This window comes from Jatropha curcas, chromosome 10 (genome assembly GCF_041381405.1).
Source record: "Jatropha curcas cultivar XTBG-Jc1 chromosome 10, XTBG_Jcur_1.0, whole genome shotgun sequence".
NCBI lineage: Eukaryota > Viridiplantae > Streptophyta > Magnoliopsida > Malpighiales > Euphorbiaceae > Jatropha > Jatropha curcas.
This window is the reverse complement of record NC_143160.1, coordinates 9,822,883-9,842,852: the sequence shown is the minus strand read 5'-3', so window position 1 is coordinate 9,842,852 and position 19,970 is coordinate 9,822,883. Positions and strand designations below refer to the sequence as shown.

Below are 19,970 nucleotides of genomic sequence, written 5' to 3'. Positions count from 1 at the left end.
TATTTAGCATTAAAAATTTTTTTTTTAATTTTTTTAAATAAAAATAAGTAAAAATTATAAAATTATTTATTTTGACTTAATAAAAAATATAATATCAATATTAAATAATTACAGCACACTTATAATTAAAAAAGTGTATATATATAATTTATTATTCAAAAAATAATTATTTTAAATATTTTTGAATATTTATTAAACGGATAGTGGATACCCACGTCCTTGAAATCGAACCCGACCTGAACCCACTACGAGTAGTAAAATACTACCTAAACCTGTCTCAAACCATTTTATTCACTACTAAACACGCTAAAATCGAATCGGATTGGATCAGCTACCCGTTGGATCAGGTTCAATTGCCACCCCTATTATTGTCTGTATATTCAATACTCCTCTATCTCAAAATATAAGTTATTTTTAAGTGATTATTATATCCAAAATATAAGCCATTTTGAGTATTTTAAAGAGTAATAAGTAATGTGTTTTCTTGTGTCACCTGTATTTACATTAGATATAATAAATACTTTCACAGGTAAATATTACTTTTGAGATAAAAGATAATTGATCAATTTACCATTGGTTTTGTTATACTATAGGAGAGTCATGCAAATTAATCTGATACAGTCTTATTAGTCTTTTCATTTATGTGAGAAGTAAAAAGTTGTAGGTTTGAGAGATTTCAACCACAAGAGTTCTTACTAGTTTAGTGAGTAAATATGAGGGTTACCCCTTATTATGTAGTGCACGATATTCTTTTGACTCGTTGGATCTTTCAATGAATAAAAAAAATATATAGCTTCATACTATCTCCGTTATATAATACTTGTCACATTTGTGGTTTCAATGAGTAATAAATCTCTTTTTTTTTTTTTTTCCATGTTTGCGCTTTATATATAATCAGTAATTATTACTTCAATTTAATGATTTTATGAGATAATTAGTGTTAAATTAAGAGTGATATAATCAATTTATTGAATAATTTATTGTAACTTAGACAAATTTAATGGTTGTCTTAAGCAACTTGAAATTCCAAACACGACAAGTATTATAGAACAGAGGTAGTAATATGTTAATATAAATATTTAATAAAAATTATTAAAAAATAATAATATTAATTGCGTTATAAATAAAATAGTATTAATTATATTCTTATAACTAACAATTATTTCTTATTTTTAAACAATTATAAATAAGATGATCACATGGAAATATTACTTTGAAAAAATAATGTTAATTATTTTTATAAAGTTAATATAGTTCAATAAATATAAATCAGTTAATTGCTCGTGGGAAAAAGTTTTCAAATGCAACTATTGAATCCACAATTTATTATGACCTCTATGAACTATTAACTAAAATCCTTGCAAACATATTTAGCATAGTCATTGCATGCAAATCAAGCTAAATCAAACGCTGCCTTACTGCATTTTTAATTCTTTTACATAAAAATTATATATTTTCCAATGAAAAATCTATAATAATAATAATAATTAATAATAATAATAGGACAACACAATTTCACACATTAATTAATCGAAAAATTTTATTTAGACCAGGTCTGTGGCTCCACTTATAGACCAAACTAATGAGAATAAAATTTTTTATTGAAACGAGTGTATTTCTAACCATATACTGAAAAAAAAATATGAAATTAAAAGACTTTTTAAAGAATTCTTATTGTAATTGGTTCGGTTTATAAGCGTGATTATAGACCCGGTCTAAATAAGTAATAAATAGACAAATGATGCACATTGAAGAGAGAGAAAAAAAACACGAAGGAAATGAAAAGAAAAAAGCTTTAATCCAACACACGCATGCTATATAAAAACATGAACTTATAATGTCCAGGTTTCTTTCGAAAATATTTTAATTGTCTGTTATATTTTATTTTTGGTAACCTAATCTTTATGGAAAAGAAATACTCCTAATTTACATATATATTAAAGAAAAAGAAAAATTTGCAAAAACCATATGAAATGATGTTTTTAAATTGCAATGTTTAAAATTTTATACTATTAAAACAAAGAAAAAAAAATTATAGTTGCACAACAAAAACATATTAAAAATTAAAGAATAATGAACAATCATAGAGTCCACATTTGTACTCGTTCACACGTGTGAATTGTGATTAGCTATGATATGTTATAACTTGCATAATTTTTTTTTTTTTGAAATAAAATTTTTTATTACGTTCAATTTGTATATTTGTTTTAATAAATTTTTTTGAACAGCCAATAAATATTTTATTATTATGATTATTATTATTATTATTATTATTAATAAAATCAGAAAAAAAAAAGTTAACAATCTCCAGTATCTAATCCCAATATTTGTTTTAAAAATTTGAGATGTGGGATACATGTAAATTCAATTGGTGCATATCTTAAATCAATGAAATTAAATTTATTTTATTTTTTCACTAGGTGTAAATTAAAAAAAAAAGTTGCAGATATAATTGTCAGTGAGAGCAATGGCAGCGTTTGCTTGCCTTTGGGGAGACGGATTTCGAGTCTCAAAGCACTTTGCAGTAAGCACCGGCTCTTATCACGCCGCTTTCCGTTCAGCTTTTTCTACTGATGACTCATTTTCCAATCGACTTAATCGATAAAAAAAAAAATTCAAAAAAATCAATTTAGTCCGTAAAAAATAAATTTTACGAAAATTTATAGAATGCGTTTAAAATAAAGATCAATTTCGTCTGAAATTATTAAACAATATAAAAAAGATCAAATTTTAATTTTTTGCTAATTTAATTCTAAATTTATATAAAATAATTAAAAATGTCATATTTAACATTTTTTATCAATTTAGCTCATAATATTTCACTATATTCATAATACGATAATTTTTATATAAATATTTATTAAAACTATAATTAGAATCGAGTTATGTAATTTATTAAAGAAATTAATTGGATATAAAGTAGAGAAAAATGATACTACCTCTGTTCTATAATAATTGTCACATTTAGAATTTCACGTTCCTTAATAAAACTATTAAATGTGTTGACATCACCATAAATTATTGAATAAATTGACTATATTACCCTTAGTTTAATATTAATTCTCTAAAAAAACCATTAAATTGAAGTAATAATTATTTGTCATATACAAAGAGTAAACATAAAAAAAAATATTTATTATTCCTTAAAACCACAAATATTTTGAAACAAGCTATTTTCTCAAACGTGACATTTGATGTATGTGTTTTCACTATAGAACAAAAAGTCCTTTTAAATTAAATTAATTCATTAATATGTAAACATGGGTTAAATTGGTTTAAAATGTCAAATCCAACCTTATCAATCATTTTAAACAAATTCAAAGACTAAATTAGTCTAAAAGATTAAACTTGATATTTTTAATCTCGTTAAATAAATTAAGGGGCCTAATTGACATTATTCCAAATACAAAAAACTTATTTACATATAAATTCTACCTATATTTCACCTATAAACTTAGAATTGAACCGTCAACCTCGCTTAATATAGAAAAATGTCAAACCATTATTTCCAACACTTGTATTTTTAATTCATTATTTAGTATTATATGGAAAGTTAATACTTCTTCCATCCCCTAACTTTTATCATGATTTGACTTATTCAGAGATTAAAAAAATTTTAGTTAATATAATTATCAAATTTTGCTTTATTTTTTTAATATACTCTCATATTAATTTTTTTAAAGATCAAAGGTTGATATTTTGATTTTATTTATATCAAGATTTAATTAATGATAATATCGTAGTTTAACTATTATATTCATTAATATATAAGCATATTAAATAAAAGTAAAAAAAAAAACTTTAAATATTATTGCTTATAAAAAATAAACATAATACCAATTTATAACAAATAAAAAAAGTGTGACAAAAATTATAATACAGAGAGACTATTAATAATTGTTTGTATATATGTCCCATGATAGTATATTAGTATTTATGAGTAATCCTAAAAAAAAAGCATTTGTGAATAAGAATAATGATGGTCTTACATTTGCTAAATTAAAATTTTTAATTATTTTTTATTTAATGTCAAAAACTTTAAAATATCCTTACAGTGAAATAGAGTGAATATGATTTTTTGTTTTGAGAATAAAAAATTTTCAGCTAAAAAAATATCGAATTGGCTCTCAACTTAATTTAAACATATCATATTATCAATTTATTTTTTAAAATTTAGTTAGAATAAAATAAATAATATAATTTTTACGCTAATGAACAATTAACTCAAATAAAATTAAAAGAATTAAATTAAAAAAAATTAACAACGTCGTCCATTTGACTACTAAGACAAAATAGAGTAAGGTTCTGACAGTTGTTTGTGACGTATAACTAATGATATGACCAAATAAATAAATAAATAAATAATTTTTAATAATTACTTCAGTTAATGAATAATATTTTTCAAAAATATAAAATTAGAGTAATTAGTCGGGAAAGAGTCCTTTTTGTTTTGTGAAATCCACAATTTATTTATTGCTAAATCAATAATAATATATCCAAAAATTTACAAAAATAAAAAAAAATCTTGAGGGACACTTAAATTTTTTTTTACTCATTGAACATTTTAATTTATAAAATTATATAAATTAAATATTTTATTTATAAAATTTTTTTATTAAATATTTCAATTTATAAAATTTTATCAATTAAACATTTATTGAATAATTAAATACTTATTTTATAAAATTTAATCAATTAAATATTTATTGACTAGTTGAAAATTATAAAAACTATTATTTCAAAACTTATAATAATCTCATTAAATTAATATTTTTACATATAAAATAAAAAATATCAAAAAAATATTATTATTAGTATGGAGAGCAGATGAAATGTTATTAAAATTTATTAGTTTAACGGTATAATAAATTTCTCTCAAAATTAAGATTGTTATAACGTCTATTTAAAGTACAAGGATATACTTGTGTAGACACAAGAAAGGGCACATCCACCATTGGATTTCCGGTTCATCCAAATGTTAGTTATGAACAATAGGCCCATAGACACTCCTTGGAACGAGCCCAAATGAAACCACATGGATCAAAGCCCAACCAAAATCTGATAATCCATTTCAACTGGACTTAATAGAACTTAAGTCATACTCAGGGTTGGCATTTAACCCAACTCAATGGGCACCCAATTCGATTTTAATGAGTTCAGATAATAAATAAATGGGTTTGGAACAGATTCGGATAGTATTTTTATTACCCATATCGAGTTTGGATTTAAGGACGAGGGTACCCTACCCATTACCCGTTTAATAAATATTTAAAAAATATTTTAAATAAATATTTAAAAAATAATATATACACACTCTTTTAATTATAATTATATTTTATATTATATTTTTATTAAGTCAAAATAAATAATTTTATAACTTTTACTTGCTCTTTTTTTGAAATAAAAAAAAATATTTTTAATGCTAAATGGGTATTTAAGGGGTTTAAATTTTTAAATGGATAATTATAATCGGACTTGGGACATGTTTAAATATCTAATTTGTAATCAGATATGGATAGTACATTTTAAGTAGGTGTCTAACCCGTTGTCATCCCGGTCATACTATAGCTTTTTCTTTTGGTTGATAAGGAGATCAATAAGAGTTGGTTTGGATAAATAAACTGGCAGTTTCGACCGATGAGATTCAAAATTGGACCAATTAATTTTAGGTTTGAAAGTAATTTTAATCTTTTTCCTTTTACTAGAACTGTCGATTTTAGTTATCAGTCTTTGGTTCAAATTTTGATTCATAGAAGGTAAAAATTGGATTTAAGTTGATCCTCCAACTTTGTTCAATTGAAAATTAAAATTCTCGATCCAATTTTAGTAGAGTCTTTAGAGATTGATTATAATCTAAATCAATCGATCATCAGGTTTAGAAGTTAGATCAAATAGATTGACGGGATACATAAATAGGGTATGAAATATAAAAACGTTTATTAATTCTTATGAAGTTAAAGAAAATTTTCATCATATATTAATTCTCATGAACACAAAAATATTTTTTCTGAAAGAAAAAAACAGAAAATCTTAGGTTGTAAGATTGTCTAAAGGCCATTCTAATAATTAAGGATTTGGCTTTTTATCTTTTATGTCAAATGTGACTCAGGGAAAAAAAAAAAAAAAAAGGAAGAAGCATTAAGTGATATGGCAAAAACTATTAGACCAAAAAAGATTAAGTCTAAGTGTAGACAAAATCATTAGATGGAAAAGTGCTTTTCTTAAAATTGCTTTTAGAAAGTTAAAAAGAAAGTAACAATCTTGCAGTGTTGAAACTTGGATGGACTTTTAAGAAGTGGGGTTTTCTTTTGCTATGATGCTGCCACAGGCATGGCCAAATTACGGTTTCGGGAACCGGAACCGTCGGTTCGAACCTGCCCGGAACCGTAACCGGAACCGGTAAGAACCGGAACTGGGACGAACCGGAACCAGAACCGAAAAAATCCGGTTCGGTTTCGGTTCCTGCAAATGAGGAACCAGAATCGGCGGTTCCAGAGAACCGGTCGGAACCGGACTGGAACCGTCGGTTCTCCGGCCGGTTAGAACCGCCGGTTCGAACCGGCGGTTCTAGCCGTTGTAACTGTCAGATTTTTGATTTTTTTTTTTTTTTTGTTGTGAAATGACTTAATTACCCCTCTCAACAGCCATAAACGGCTATATAACGGCTAATTTTAAGGGTATTTTTGGAAAAATGAATTTTTGGATTTATTATAAATACCTCATTTTATTTACAAATTCATTACAAAAAAAATCTCAACTCTCTCTACTTACTCTCTCTACAATATACTACACTCTCTACTTACTCTCTCTACAATATACTACACTCTACTCTATATTATTCATTTATTCTTCTCTACTCTACAATATCTCTTATTAAGTAATTATTCTCTCTAATTTTTTTTATTCAATTTTCCAAATTATATTTTATTATCATATAATGGCAAGTGGAGGAAACTCAAATTCGGGTAAGGGCAAGGGAAAAATTGGAGAATCATCTATCCCTACAAACGACATCTATGATATGATTCCCGACCAATTTAATTTTGAAGGTTTTCCAAATGAAAATTTCGATATTCCAACTCAAGAATCCGAATTTAATGAGCAATTTCAAGAAGATGAAGAGCAAGAGCAAGAGCAACGAGCAAAAATTGTTACAAGAGCAAGACAAAGTTCCGACATATTCTCCATTCATTTCACAAAAAAATTCAAAGGTGAGAAAATGTACGATGTAATTTGCAATTATTGTGGAAAATCTTATAAATTTAAACAAGCGGGCGGCTATGGATCATTTTGGAAGCATTTGGAGGCAAAACATCCAACAAAAATAGGAGTTGATCGGTCTCAACAACAAATTTCCGGGTACGCTTCTAACCTTTCTTTATTTAAATATTCTGATAAAATACAAAAAGAAGAATTAGCAAAAATGATTTCTATGGAACATTTATCTTTTAGTTTTGGTGAAAAATTAGGTTTTAATAATTATTGTCAAAAAGCTTTAAATCCTTGTGCTAAAAGAGTACCAAGAAATACTGTAAAACGAACTATTATTTCTTTATATAACAAAGGAAAAAAAGAGTTAGAACTTTTATTTTCTCAATTGAAAATTCGTGTTTCAATTTGTTGTGATGTTTGGAGTGATCATTGGCAAATGCATTCTTATATGGGTATTACATGTCATTGGATTGATGATGATTGGAAAATTCAAAAAAGAATTATTGGTTTTCGTGTTTTTGATGATAAACATACTGCAAATAATATTTATAGAGTAATTGTTTCAATTTTAGATGAATATAGGTTGACAAAAAAATTTTTTTCTATTTCATTTGATAATGCTTCTGCAAATACTAGATCAATTATTGAACTTAAAAAAATTTGTGAACCAAATATTGGTGGTAAATTTTTTCATATAAGATGTGCATGCCATGTTTTAAATTTATGTGTACAAGATGGTTTGAAAATTCTTGATTCTTTTATTTCTCCAATTAAAAAAGCTATTTCATATTTATGGACACATCCCCAAGTGATGAAAAGTTGGGCTAAATTTTGTAAAGAAAATAATAAAAGACCAAAACGTTTTCCAAGGGATGTCCCAACTCGTTGGAATTCAACATATGAATTACTAAACGAGTCTTTTTCTTATAAAGAATTATTATGTTTTTTTGTTACTAATAATATTGAGGATATTAATTTATATCCACAAAATTGGGAGATTTGTGCAAAAATTTTAGATATTTTAAAAATTTTTAATGATGCTACCTATAAATTTAGTGGAGTTTATTATCCCACATCTAATTTATTTTTACCTATGTGTATTAATATTGTTACTGCACTACAAGAATTTCAAAATGATGATTTATTAAAAGATTGTATTTTTTCAATGAAAAAAAAATGGTTATCTTATTTTAAAAATATACCACCTCTTTATCTTGTTGCTATTGTATTTGATCCTAGATGTAGAATATATATTTTATGTGATTATTTGACTATTTATTATGACGTATTAAATCTTGATGTAGAAGATAATGTTAATATAAATGTACTAGTGCATGAAGTTAAACAAAATATTATGCAATTATATAATGAATTTGTTCAAGTTTCTAGTTCATCTACTTCTATTTCTACTTCTTCTCAATCTAATATTCCACAATTTTCAACACAAAGGGTAAGTGGTGTTGATGTTGCTCAACAAGTTTTATTGCAAAGACAAAAAAGAACAAGGGAATCCAGTTCTATTTCTGAATTTGACAATTATCTAACAACTTCTTTTGAGTTTGGTGATAATTATGCAGATGCAGATTTTCCAATTTTAGATTGGTGGAGTCGTCACGCAAATACTTTTCCAATTCTTTCTTTACTTGCAAAACAAATTTTAGCAGCTCCGGTCTCCACTGTTGCGGTTGAACAAGCTTTTAGTCAAGGAGGTAACATACTTGATGAAACACGATCTCGTATGACACCCGATTCATTAGAAGCACAAGCGTGCGTGGATGATTGGACCAAAGCCGAACTAAGAGCCCAAGAAAATCCAAAAGAAAATGAAGATTTATTTGATTTATACGATGGGTCCTCAATGGGAACATCAACCGGTGGTGCAAATAGCGATTAAGGTAAAAGGGGTGAAATTGATATAAGGTAAGTAAGAACTACGTGGGCTTTGATTCCTCTAAACCCCAAGAGGATACGTAGGCAACTTAATCTTTTTTTAAACAAAAAAAAAATTAAGTTCAAGCCCATTTTTTTTTTTTAATTTTGTTCAAACTTAAAAAAAAAAAAATTCAGTTCAAAATTTTTTTAAAAAAAATCATTATGTTCAACACTCAACAATTCAAGTCTTTAAAAAAATAAATTTAATTGAAGTATTTTTTAATTTTTTAGGTGTATTTTTTAATTTTTTATGTTCAAATAATTTTTTTTAAACCGATCTTCAAAATTTAAAATTTTTTAGGTGTATTTTTTAATTTTTTATGTTCAAATAATTTTTTTTTAACCGGTCTTCATATTTTATAATTTTTTAACTGTATTTTTTAATTTTTTATGTTCATATAAAATTTTTTTTTAAACCGGTATCCAAAATTTAAAATTTAAAATTATGCGATTCGCCGGAAAACCAATCGGAACCGTCGGTTTTGTAATCGGATCGGAACCGGAACCGGAACCGGACCATTTCGGTTCGGTTCCGGTTCCAGCTTTTCTGGAACCGAAACCGCCGGTTCCGGAACCGTGGCCATGTCTACTGCCACTCAATGATAATTTAATCTAGAAATTTCTAAGGAAAAGAAAAACAAATTTCACAAAATTGAAACCTGTCTCTCCTTTCAAAAAAATGTGGACAATTTTCTTCATTTTTATACTATTAAAACAAGGTTTTTATATTGCTTCCAAAAAAAGTGTTAAAATGATATATAATGCTCAATTCAATAATAATAATAATAATAATAATAATAATAATAATAATAATATGCCCCTAATTAAACTACATTTTAAATTCTTACTTAAAATCTACAAGATAATTAAATTTGAATATATAAAAATAAAAATTAAAAATCATTCTTAAATTCTATCAAATATAAAGCACAACTCAATAGTTTTAACAGAATCTTATTTGACATAAATGAATTTTATGTAATTTATTTATAAACTATATTTTTTTATATTTAGTATAAGTAAAAGTACTGTAGTTCAGGTTTTTTATTTTACTAAACTAATTATATTTGAATTAAATTTATTAAAATTATTTTCGTCTATTGATGCACCTATATAAATATAACTAGGCGGAGGCTTGCACATTACGCGGATTGCTGTATTACTTTGTTATTGTACATTGTATTAGATGTTATTTTTATTGCACATATAAAATAAATATTTATAAAAATACATAAATCCTACAACTTCGAAGAAATAAAATAAGGAAATGAAAAATTTATAAGATATATATATATATATATATATATATATATATATATATATATATATATATATATATATAAACTAAAATAGAGTAAATTAAACACATCCAATATAAAACCCTAAACAATAAGCATTACTTATAAATAAAGATATATATAATTACAAATTGGAAAGACATATAAAAAAATTCATCTATGAATAAAGATATATAGATGTAAAAGTAATTGATAGAGTAAATGTCTATTTGAATTCAAAAATAATAATAATAAATAAATATAAGTTAATTTTTCTTTTTTAAAAAATGAATACAACCTGTTTAAATTTTTCTTTTTTAAATCTACCGTTTATATTTAATTGTGTTAATTTAATGGTAAATAAACACTTCTGTATGGATACAAAAAATCTCAATTCTCTACAGTAGTTTCACTATTGATGCAATTCTAAATTATTTTTATAGACAAAAAATTTTAAAATTTTTATAGATTAACTTTTATCTGTGATCCCTCAAACTTCAATTTATAATATGAAAATTATCTAACAAAGTAGTTTTACCAAACTTGTACGAGATCTTTCAAAAAAATCTCTTAAAAATTCTCTATTTACAAATATAATAGAAATGATAAAACAAGAACTTATTAGGATGGTGTAAACTGGTGGTTCGGTTTTAAAGTGAAATGTAATAAATTGAAATTAATTTTTCTTTAAAATTAAATTAAACTAAAATAAGTTTGGAAATTAAATCAAATTAGTCGATTTGATTTAGTCAGACGGTTTGAGCCCATTCAAAAAATAAATGCTTTATAATAACCGATCCAAAATCAAACATCGAAATTATAGGAAATTAAAAACCAAAATCAAAGACAAAATAACTAAACTAAAAACCATATATAATTCGATTTTTATTTTTTCCAAAGTTTCTCACTCCTAAACAACTCACATTACTTAACCATGGGTATAAAATAATTTTCACATGTCCAAAAATCATCAAATCCATGTCTTGCAAAGTAATGTCCACTCCCTCCTCCAATCAAATGCTAAAATGCAACCAATGACAACTCATATAAACATTCATGGCCTGACCCACTCTGTGGTCTGTGCTAGTGTATTCTTGTTTGTACTCCAAGAAAAAGCTTGAATTTTTATTTTTCTTTTTCTAAAACGAGAAAAAGCTTCATTGTTCACAGTATAATAATGGCCTACTGATAAATGCACCATTGCTGCTTTGGATGCTTCCCTTGCTCTCGGGTTTCGAGCCGACCCCTCCATCTTTCTGTCTTCCATGCCTTTGTAAAGCAAGCATATACACTTGCAAGTGAGTTTCTTTTTTGTTGTTTTTTTTTAGTTTGTTAATTTCTTCTCTTATACGGAGACGACGAGCCTTCCTGTTTTTGATGTTTTCGAAACCAGATCATTCTTTGGAGAAATGGTTACTCGTTGTTACTGCTCCTAGTCAAGGAAAAAAGAAAAGGAAAGGAAAAAAAAAGAAAAAGAAAGTACTGGTTTAGTAGTTCTTTTTATATTTAATATATGCAGCAGTGGGGGAAAAAAAAAAATAAAATAAAAAGGAAGAAGAACACTGGTCTCCTTCTGTATATGCCTGTCACATTGCCAGTTTCCATGTCAGTGCCAATTTGTTTTAAATATTTTATTTTGGTTTGTTTTGTTTTTGGGAAAACTTAAAAACATCTCCTTCGAGATTACTTCTTACTTAAAGCGATAAGACCCGTTTGGGTATGTGCTTTTCTTTTTTAACTGTATTGTTGTTTTTTTCTATTTGGTTTGCAGCTTCGTTTGTTTGTGAGCTATCGAGAGTTCGAAGCTGGGTACTATCTTAATGAACTTTTCTTTTATCTACGGGGCTTGTAAATCAGGAAGAACTGGAACGTCTGTGCAGTTTAAGAGTCGCAGAGACATGACTTGGGAATGAAAGCTTTGTTCTTTGCTAAATCAGCGAAGAATTTCATATCAACTTTGAAAATATCTGCTGGCAGCTTTGGGTATGTGTTTATTGGTATTATCCGAAATTGGATGCCGTTTAGACAATAGATAGTTGATTTCACTCATTTAATAACTATGGATATCAATTTAACTGGACTAATATGAATAATTAACTAAAGCAAGCATTTTTTTCTTATATATTTTATTTGGTTGTGAGACTTTGAAACTTTCCAGTGTTCTTTCTTGACGTTTTCTATTTTTTTTCCCTTTAAAGTTTCTGAAGTCAGTAAAAACAATGCAACCAATTGCAACCACTATGAGAACCTCAAATTCTTTTAACTGTGCAGTTTTAGGATTGTTTTCTTCTGTATATGTATAGTCAACTGAGACGGTTATGCATCAAGAAAGAAGTTGCTTAGATTCACTCTTTGTTAATATTATGCTAATCTTTCTGGTATAGAAGTACAAGGAATTGTGACTGCATCTGGGGTTTTCTCATTCTATTATGCCCTCAAGTTGAACTAAGAGCATAATTCTTTTGACTGCACTGAAGAAATGGGTTGTGTAGCATCGAAGATTCATAAGGAAGAGAGGGTGCAGATTTGCAAGGAGAGAAAGAGGCTAATGAAACAATTGGTAGTGTTTCGAGGAGAATTTGCAGATGCTCAATTGGCTTATTTGAGAGCGCTGAAGAATACTGGTGTAACCCTTAGGCAATTCACTGAATCAGAGTCATTAGAGCTTGAAAATACCTCTTATATCCAAGCATTACCGCCTTCCCCTCCTCTTCCTTTACCTCCTTCGCCTCCACCACCGCCTACTTTTAGCCCTGATTCAAGAAAGTCCACCAATAATCAGAAAGTAGACATTGCTCAAGAAGAAAGCATAAAAATAGATGAGTATGATTCTTCTCAAATCTTCAGTTACAATGACTGGGATACTTATTATCCACAACATCCGGGGAAGAACAAAATGGTGGAATCAGTAGGAGAGGAGGAAGCTTGGGCAGAGACTAAGACAGAATTTGAGGAAGAAGATCGGGAAGAGGAGAATGTTGGGATTGCGGTTTCTAATTCACTTTCTCAGGTACAGAAGCCTTTAAAATTGATTGATGATGACTTATCAATGGTGAGCTCTTGTACTAAAGATACTGCACATATGGCCATGGTGCAGTGGAGAAGCAAGAAGACCTTGGAAGGTATTGTTAAGGAGTTAGATGATTATTTCCTTAAAGCATCAGCAGGTGGAAAGGAAATTGCTGTTCTCATGAACATTTCAAGAGGGGATTCTTATCTACCTCAGAATTCCAAAGAAAATAAAAGTAAATACTGCTTCTTTTAGTAATTTAATATTCATTTGATAATTGTTACATACATCCATAAAAGTAAGTGAAGTTTTCAGCAGAGAAGTTTCATTGCTTAATCCTTTAGATTGCTTGTCTTTGAACATGATGATATTATTTTTAGCTCTATCAATGGTTTTGTTGTTATATGTTTTCTCTGTTCAGAAAAGTGTAGTTAGACTTGTGTCTCTTGTAGAAGTTTCATTTGGCTGCCATTATATTGCACAAACAGTTAGGCTTTGGTGTAGGTTTCGCCAATCCATATTGCTAGTTAGATTATGGTGGATCCTTTGTGGTATTTAAAATTATTTAAGCAGTCATATCATTGTAATTAAGATACTAAGTGGTATTAGCTATCACCTAAATATATTTGAGTACTTTGTTTTAGATATTTATCTGAATGAACTTTAAATATGTGGTCATGATTTATGTAGTTATTAACTTAGAGCATTGATTTGGTTTACTGACATCATGATGCTTTCATTAGGTAAATCTTATTTTATTTCCAATCCACATGGTAGCCGCTTAACTCTAATAATACTTGATAATGGATGACTTTTTAAAAAATAATTCTAATAATCAATATTCATGACTCATTTCTATTTAGCGCAGTTGTTGATCATGGTTCCCATTAATATTGAAAATTCTACTTAGAGCTTATATTGCATACTGATTTTTTACACCCTTGGTTTTACTTGTTGATCATGGTTCCCGTTAATATTGAAAATTCTACTTAGAGCTTATGTTGCATGCTGATTTTTTACACCCTTGGTTTTACTTGAAGGCTGTACATAAGCTTACTTCACTATTACAGTCTTATAGATTCAACATGTTACCCTAAAAATTTCATCCTAACCATATGACTTCTCTCTAAAGTCCTTGAAGTTTTTAGATTCTTTTATGGCTACATGCATAAATTCACACCTGAACTTTGATGCTTTGACCTTGTGGCATCCTCAACTTTCACTTTGGCTTATCAAACACTTCAAGTTATAAAATTACACATATTTAATACTTCAACTTATAAAATCATTTTATAGAGTATTTCAACTTGCAAAATTAGAATAATTAAACACTTATTAAATATTTGAAAAATGTGAATAATGATTGTTCTAAAAGTTATACTTACTATATATCAAATCAATATTTTGCATATAAAAACAAGAATCACTAAAAAATATTGTTATTAGTGTGGAAAGATATGTCATATTACCAAAATTTGCAAATGCAAGATATGTTATCTATAAAGTTTAGGATCCATAGGATTAAACTTGCAAAGTTTAGGGGTAAATTTATATATTGAGCTATTCTTTTATTTGTGGCTATTGCTTTCCTACACATTTGATCACAAAATGCTGGCAGATGAATTAATTGTGAAGCTGTTGATCACATTCATGCATATATCGATTTTTAAGATGTACATTCTCATAAGCAAGTAAAATTAATGCAACTTGTGCATGGAGTCACCTCATCAATATGAGATAAAGGAGTCGGAGTATTATGTTTATAAGCCAGGTAGGGTTGATGGAACGTGCTTTTCTTAATCTCATTTCATCTCATAAATGAAGTAGCATTGAAGTAAGTCATCGACATCACTGAACACTTGAATCTGTTCCTCTGTGGCTCACACATGCATACATGCATGCTTGCTGCTTGCTTTTTGGCGAACAAAGTATAACTGATAGGCACATAGTGATAACTTTTTCTATTGTTCCTTTTTATGTAATCTAAGAATTTTGTTTTGGTGGTATTTTGGCCCTTAATATGCTGCAAGTGGTTTCCTCCATATATATTGTATATGTGGCCAACACATAGGCATAAATGGCCCTAATGATATATTTTCTTCTAGGGTGTAAAATCACTTTATCTTATTGTCACTGGCTGCTTTAGCTATTTAATTTTTTTTGGAAGCTGTAGTAACTTTTTGTTTGCAGGGAAGCGTAGTAATTCTGCAAAGGTTTTCAGTGCTCTGGCATGGAATTGGTCTTCTAAGTCTCTTCAGTATCCAAAAGATGCTACTGAAGTTTATAATCCCAGTGAACCATGCAAGCCTGGAGCCCATTGCGTCACACTTGACAAACTATATACAGCAGAACAGAAACTTTACAAGGAAGTGAAAGTAAGAATGACAGTTGGCTTATAGATGGGAATATGTACATTCTTTGAATGGTTGTATTGTTGGATGGATTTAATCTTCTCTCTCTCTCTACACACACACACACATACATGCACAATATTACATAATATTCATCATAAGGTAATGATTTTGTTTGAGAGGTTATTGTCTATATTACAAGACAGATTCTTTCACGTTGTTTATTTAGTTTTATAAGGTCAGGTAAAGCATGGAGAAGTAAAGTGCATCATTCCAGCTATTATAGCTATTTTAAATGGCCATTTCTTTCATAATCTCATATATGCCAAATATAGCTGATAAATGATGTCTTATACCTCTTAGACTCAAGTATATTAGTATTAGAATTTTACTAAGATATTTGTCAGAACTGAAAATGGTGCTTGTGACTGATCAGCCTCGTGGTCCAAGTTGAAATATCTTCCATATAATGCATTTTTTAGACATCATAGAATAATTAAAACGTGAAACAATTCAAATAGGTACTTTAAGTTACTTGTTAGTATTTGTGCTAGTTTAATATTGCAGGTTCATGAATGAAATATTTATATGTTGGCAACAGAATAAGGTTTCTTTTCATGGTGGCAATGTTTCAACATTTTTAGTCATCAATTATGATGACTTACAATGCAATTATAATTCTTTTAATTTGTTGGAATTTCTATTGGATATATCTTTGTTTTCTTTGGTTAGTAATCAATTCATCATACTATGCAGGAAGAAGAAATTACCAAAATAGAGCTTGAGAAAAAGACAATGTTGTTGCTGAAACAAGAAGAAGAAAACCATGACTGGACCAAGACTGATAAAACCCGATCGATTGTTGAGGGTTTGGAGGCTGATGTCAGAAGGCTTCAGCATTCAATAAGTAATACTTGTTCGTCTATATTGCAACTTATTGATGTGGAGCTGTACCCTCAACTTGTCACATTAACTTCTGGGTAATAAATCACTATAGACACCTATGATATGCTCTTTTTTTTTTTTTTAATTTTTTTATTTTTGGCATATCACTAGTGTAGAATAAGATAGATGAAATTTCTTTTCTTCTAAGAGTTCTTCACTTACTGTTTATCATCTCTCTGAGGTCATTAAAAATTGATATTCTACAATTGTATATTTTTTCTTTGTTAAAAGTCATTCTTTTTGGTTAAATGGTTGGGTGATATTAATAAGACAGCTCTCCCCATTTAGGGTGATAACGGGATTTGATTTGGTTCTCTAGTGACAATGTTAAATGAATAATATTGTTTTAAGAAATAGTTTAAATTTCTCCATTTCTAGCTCCTTTTGACCGTTTTATAACCTCATTATTACTTACCCGCGCCCCTTTAAATGCCATTAACCTTCTGTTAGGCTATTTTAGAAATGCCTTGGATTCAGGACTGCACAATTCAGAAAGAAAATTATTCTTCCATAATTTTTTGCTTCTTTTCTATCAACTGTCTAATTCCAATCCTAAGTAGTTAAGTGAAATTTTAGGCAGGCCTGATTGTCCTAATGCTTTTCATCATTGCTTCATTTCTTTCATAGGTTGAAAAATATGTGGAGAACTATGTATGAGTGCCACCAGGTTCAGAATCATATCTCTCAGCAGCTGAACCATCTCACTGATAATCAAGATACAGAAATGACTACTGACGCTCATCGCCATGCCACAGTTCAGCTAGAAACTGAGGTCAATTCCTGGTACATCAGCTTCTGCAAACTTGTAAAATCCCAACAGGAGTATGTGACAACTCTCTGTAGGTGGATCCAGCTAACTGACTGCCTTGTAAATGACAATCAGCATAGTAGTTACTCATCTGCAGTTTGTAGTCTGTGTGAGGAGTGGCAGCTTGCCTTTGATAGATTGCCTGATAAGGTATAGCCATGAACTCTTTTTACAGTAGATTACATTTATACTTCGGCAAAGATCTACCTGAAATAGTTTATTTGCCGTAATATTTTCATTACTATTACTATTGTTTTTGACATGTGAATTCTTTTTACAGATAGCATCAGAGGCCATCAAAAGCCTTTTGTCTGCCATCCATGCAATAATGCTGCAGCAGGAAGAGGAACACAACCTTCATAAAAAATCTGACAAACTTGAGAAAAGATTGGAGAAAGAATTGTTCTCCCTTGCTGAAATGGAGAAAAAGGTTGATTGGAGCTTTGCAGCTGGAGACACGCGATCCGATTTAAGCCCTAAACATCCCTTGTCAATTAAGCGTGCCAAAACTGAAGCCTTGAAGATACGGGTGGATACTGAGAAGACCAAGTATTTGAACTCAATCAAGTTTACAAGAGTTATGACACTAAACAATCTTAAAACAGGCCTCCCTAATATGTTTCAAGCATTAATGGGGTTTTCCAGTGCTTCTGCACAGGCCTTTGAGGCTGTTCATAGCTGCAGCGGAACTGCAGTTGATTGTGATGCATCAGAAAGCTCAATGAGCTAAATTGTTAAAAGAATGAGATGAAGTGAGAACTAGTTGCACTTTGTAGAGCCATTTGGTCAAATATATAGGCCCTAGTGCAAGTTCTTTGTGAAATCCAAAGATGGAGATCAAGTTGTAATAAAATTTAAATTTTGTTTATAGTGACAAATTATTGTGTTTTCAAAATTATACTTGACAGAGTGGAGTTCTTGTGATGTTTCTTGTGTATTAGAAGTGCAACACCTTCAATCATATTCAAGTGTATTTTTTCTTTGCACTAATCTTGATTAGAGAACTCTCTTTCCATTGATTTTCCAAGGTTAAAATTAGGACGACGTCGTCGTCATCGTCATCATCATCATTTTTTCTGTCTGAAGAAAAATTGTGAAATTACCATTTTAAAACATAATTAAGATAGTAGAGTTCTTATATCATAGGAAGACTAGTTATTAGTTTGAAACTAACAAATGAAAGTATAATTAATGTTTAAGGGCTTACGATATTGTTTCACCAACGACTTTGTTTTTTGTTGCAATTTCATTCTAATTTAATATTTATGTTTATTTCACTCTGAATTTTAGCCTTTTATTGTAATTTCACTACAGTTTGATCTTTATATCAATTTCACTATGAATTATAATTAGAACTTAAATTGTAAATAAAAAATAGATTCACTCTTAATCTTGGGCTTGATTAACTTAATATATTCGTGTGAGTGAGAGAGTTTGGATTAATAGTAAGAAAAATTTCTATTATTATATTTTAAAATTATTTATTTAATTGATAATAAGTAATATTAAAAAATTAATTGTTTCATGCATGAATACTTTTTTTTTTAAAAAAATTAGAATATAATTATTATTATGGTTTGATTTTAATATAAAATTTGAAATAATTATAAAATCTAAAAACTCTGAGAATTTATTTCTCATAAACAATTACAAATCATAATATTTTTTTGTCAACATAGAATATAAGATATAATTATAATCAATTACAATTTATAATCGTAGAATGAAAAAAATAGATATATTTAAGATAACAATTAAACTTAATAAATTTGTGTGAGTAAGTAAACTTGGATTAAGTTAACTCAGAGTCAATATTAAGTTTCATATTAATGTATTTTTTTTTACTGTAAGTCTTATTGCAATTCAGGATGCTATTGCAGTAAAAATCAAAGTTAGAGTAAAATTGATATAAAGATCACAATAGAGTGAAATTGTAACACAGTATAAAGTTTAGGGTGAAACAATACATTAACCCAATGTTTAAGTATCACTAATGTATTGTTCTAGCAGAAGTAAATTAACTGTTAAACTAATATCAAACCACAAAAACCCAAAAAAAAAAAAAAAAAAAAAATCATTAATCCATTAATATTACAAGTTAATTATCGCATATCATACTAAATTTATTACTTCAGTTCCATTAGAGGTAAGTTATTTATATTAAATTATATAAAATATCAAATTTATTTTCAAAAATAAACATAAAAATATTTTAGAATAGAAGTACTGGACTTTAGTGTATAATTTTAAGTATTAAAGGAGGATGATTCGAATCTGAATCTATCGTCAGGTCATATATGCACTTATCACTGAATCATATCCTCCTGTGCTGTGCGCAGTTCAAATTTACTTCAATAGGATAAAAATCATAAAATTGATTGGCTTCCAAACTTTCTCATAAACCGCCGTTCAATTTGGTTGAGATTCCGGTTCCA

General features: G+C 28.2%; 1 protein-coding gene across 5 annotated transcripts; it reads left to right on the top strand.

Moving 5' to 3' along the window:
• Positions 1-11,527: 11,527 nt before the first annotated feature.
• Positions 11,528-18,525, top strand: LOC105636876 (benzoyl-CoA reductase subunit C, putative (DUF630 and DUF632)). 5 transcript variants are annotated; one of them, XM_012220267.4, is made up of 8 exons: positions 11,739-12,026; positions 12,193-12,404; positions 12,809-13,431; positions 13,519-13,666; positions 15,622-15,806; positions 16,539-16,762; positions 17,355-17,685; positions 17,816-18,525. In XM_012220267.4, exons 3-8 carry the CDS (start codon positions 12,901-12,903, stop codon positions 18,263-18,265), a joined length of 1,869 nt encoding a protein of 622 aa, XP_012075657.1. In that variant the 5' UTR covers positions 11,739-12,026; positions 12,193-12,404; positions 12,809-12,900; the 3' UTR covers positions 18,266-18,525. The 5 variants fall into 5 exon arrangements, with proteins under 5 accessions (XP_012075655.1, XP_089571500.1, XP_012075653.1 ...); XM_012220265.4 differs by lacking the exon at positions 11,739-12,026 and adding an exon at positions 11,528-11,719 and having other exon boundaries at positions 12,809-13,666; XM_089715374.1 differs by having other exon boundaries at positions 11,737-12,026; positions 12,899-13,666.
• Positions 18,526-19,970: the final 1,445 nt, after the last annotated feature.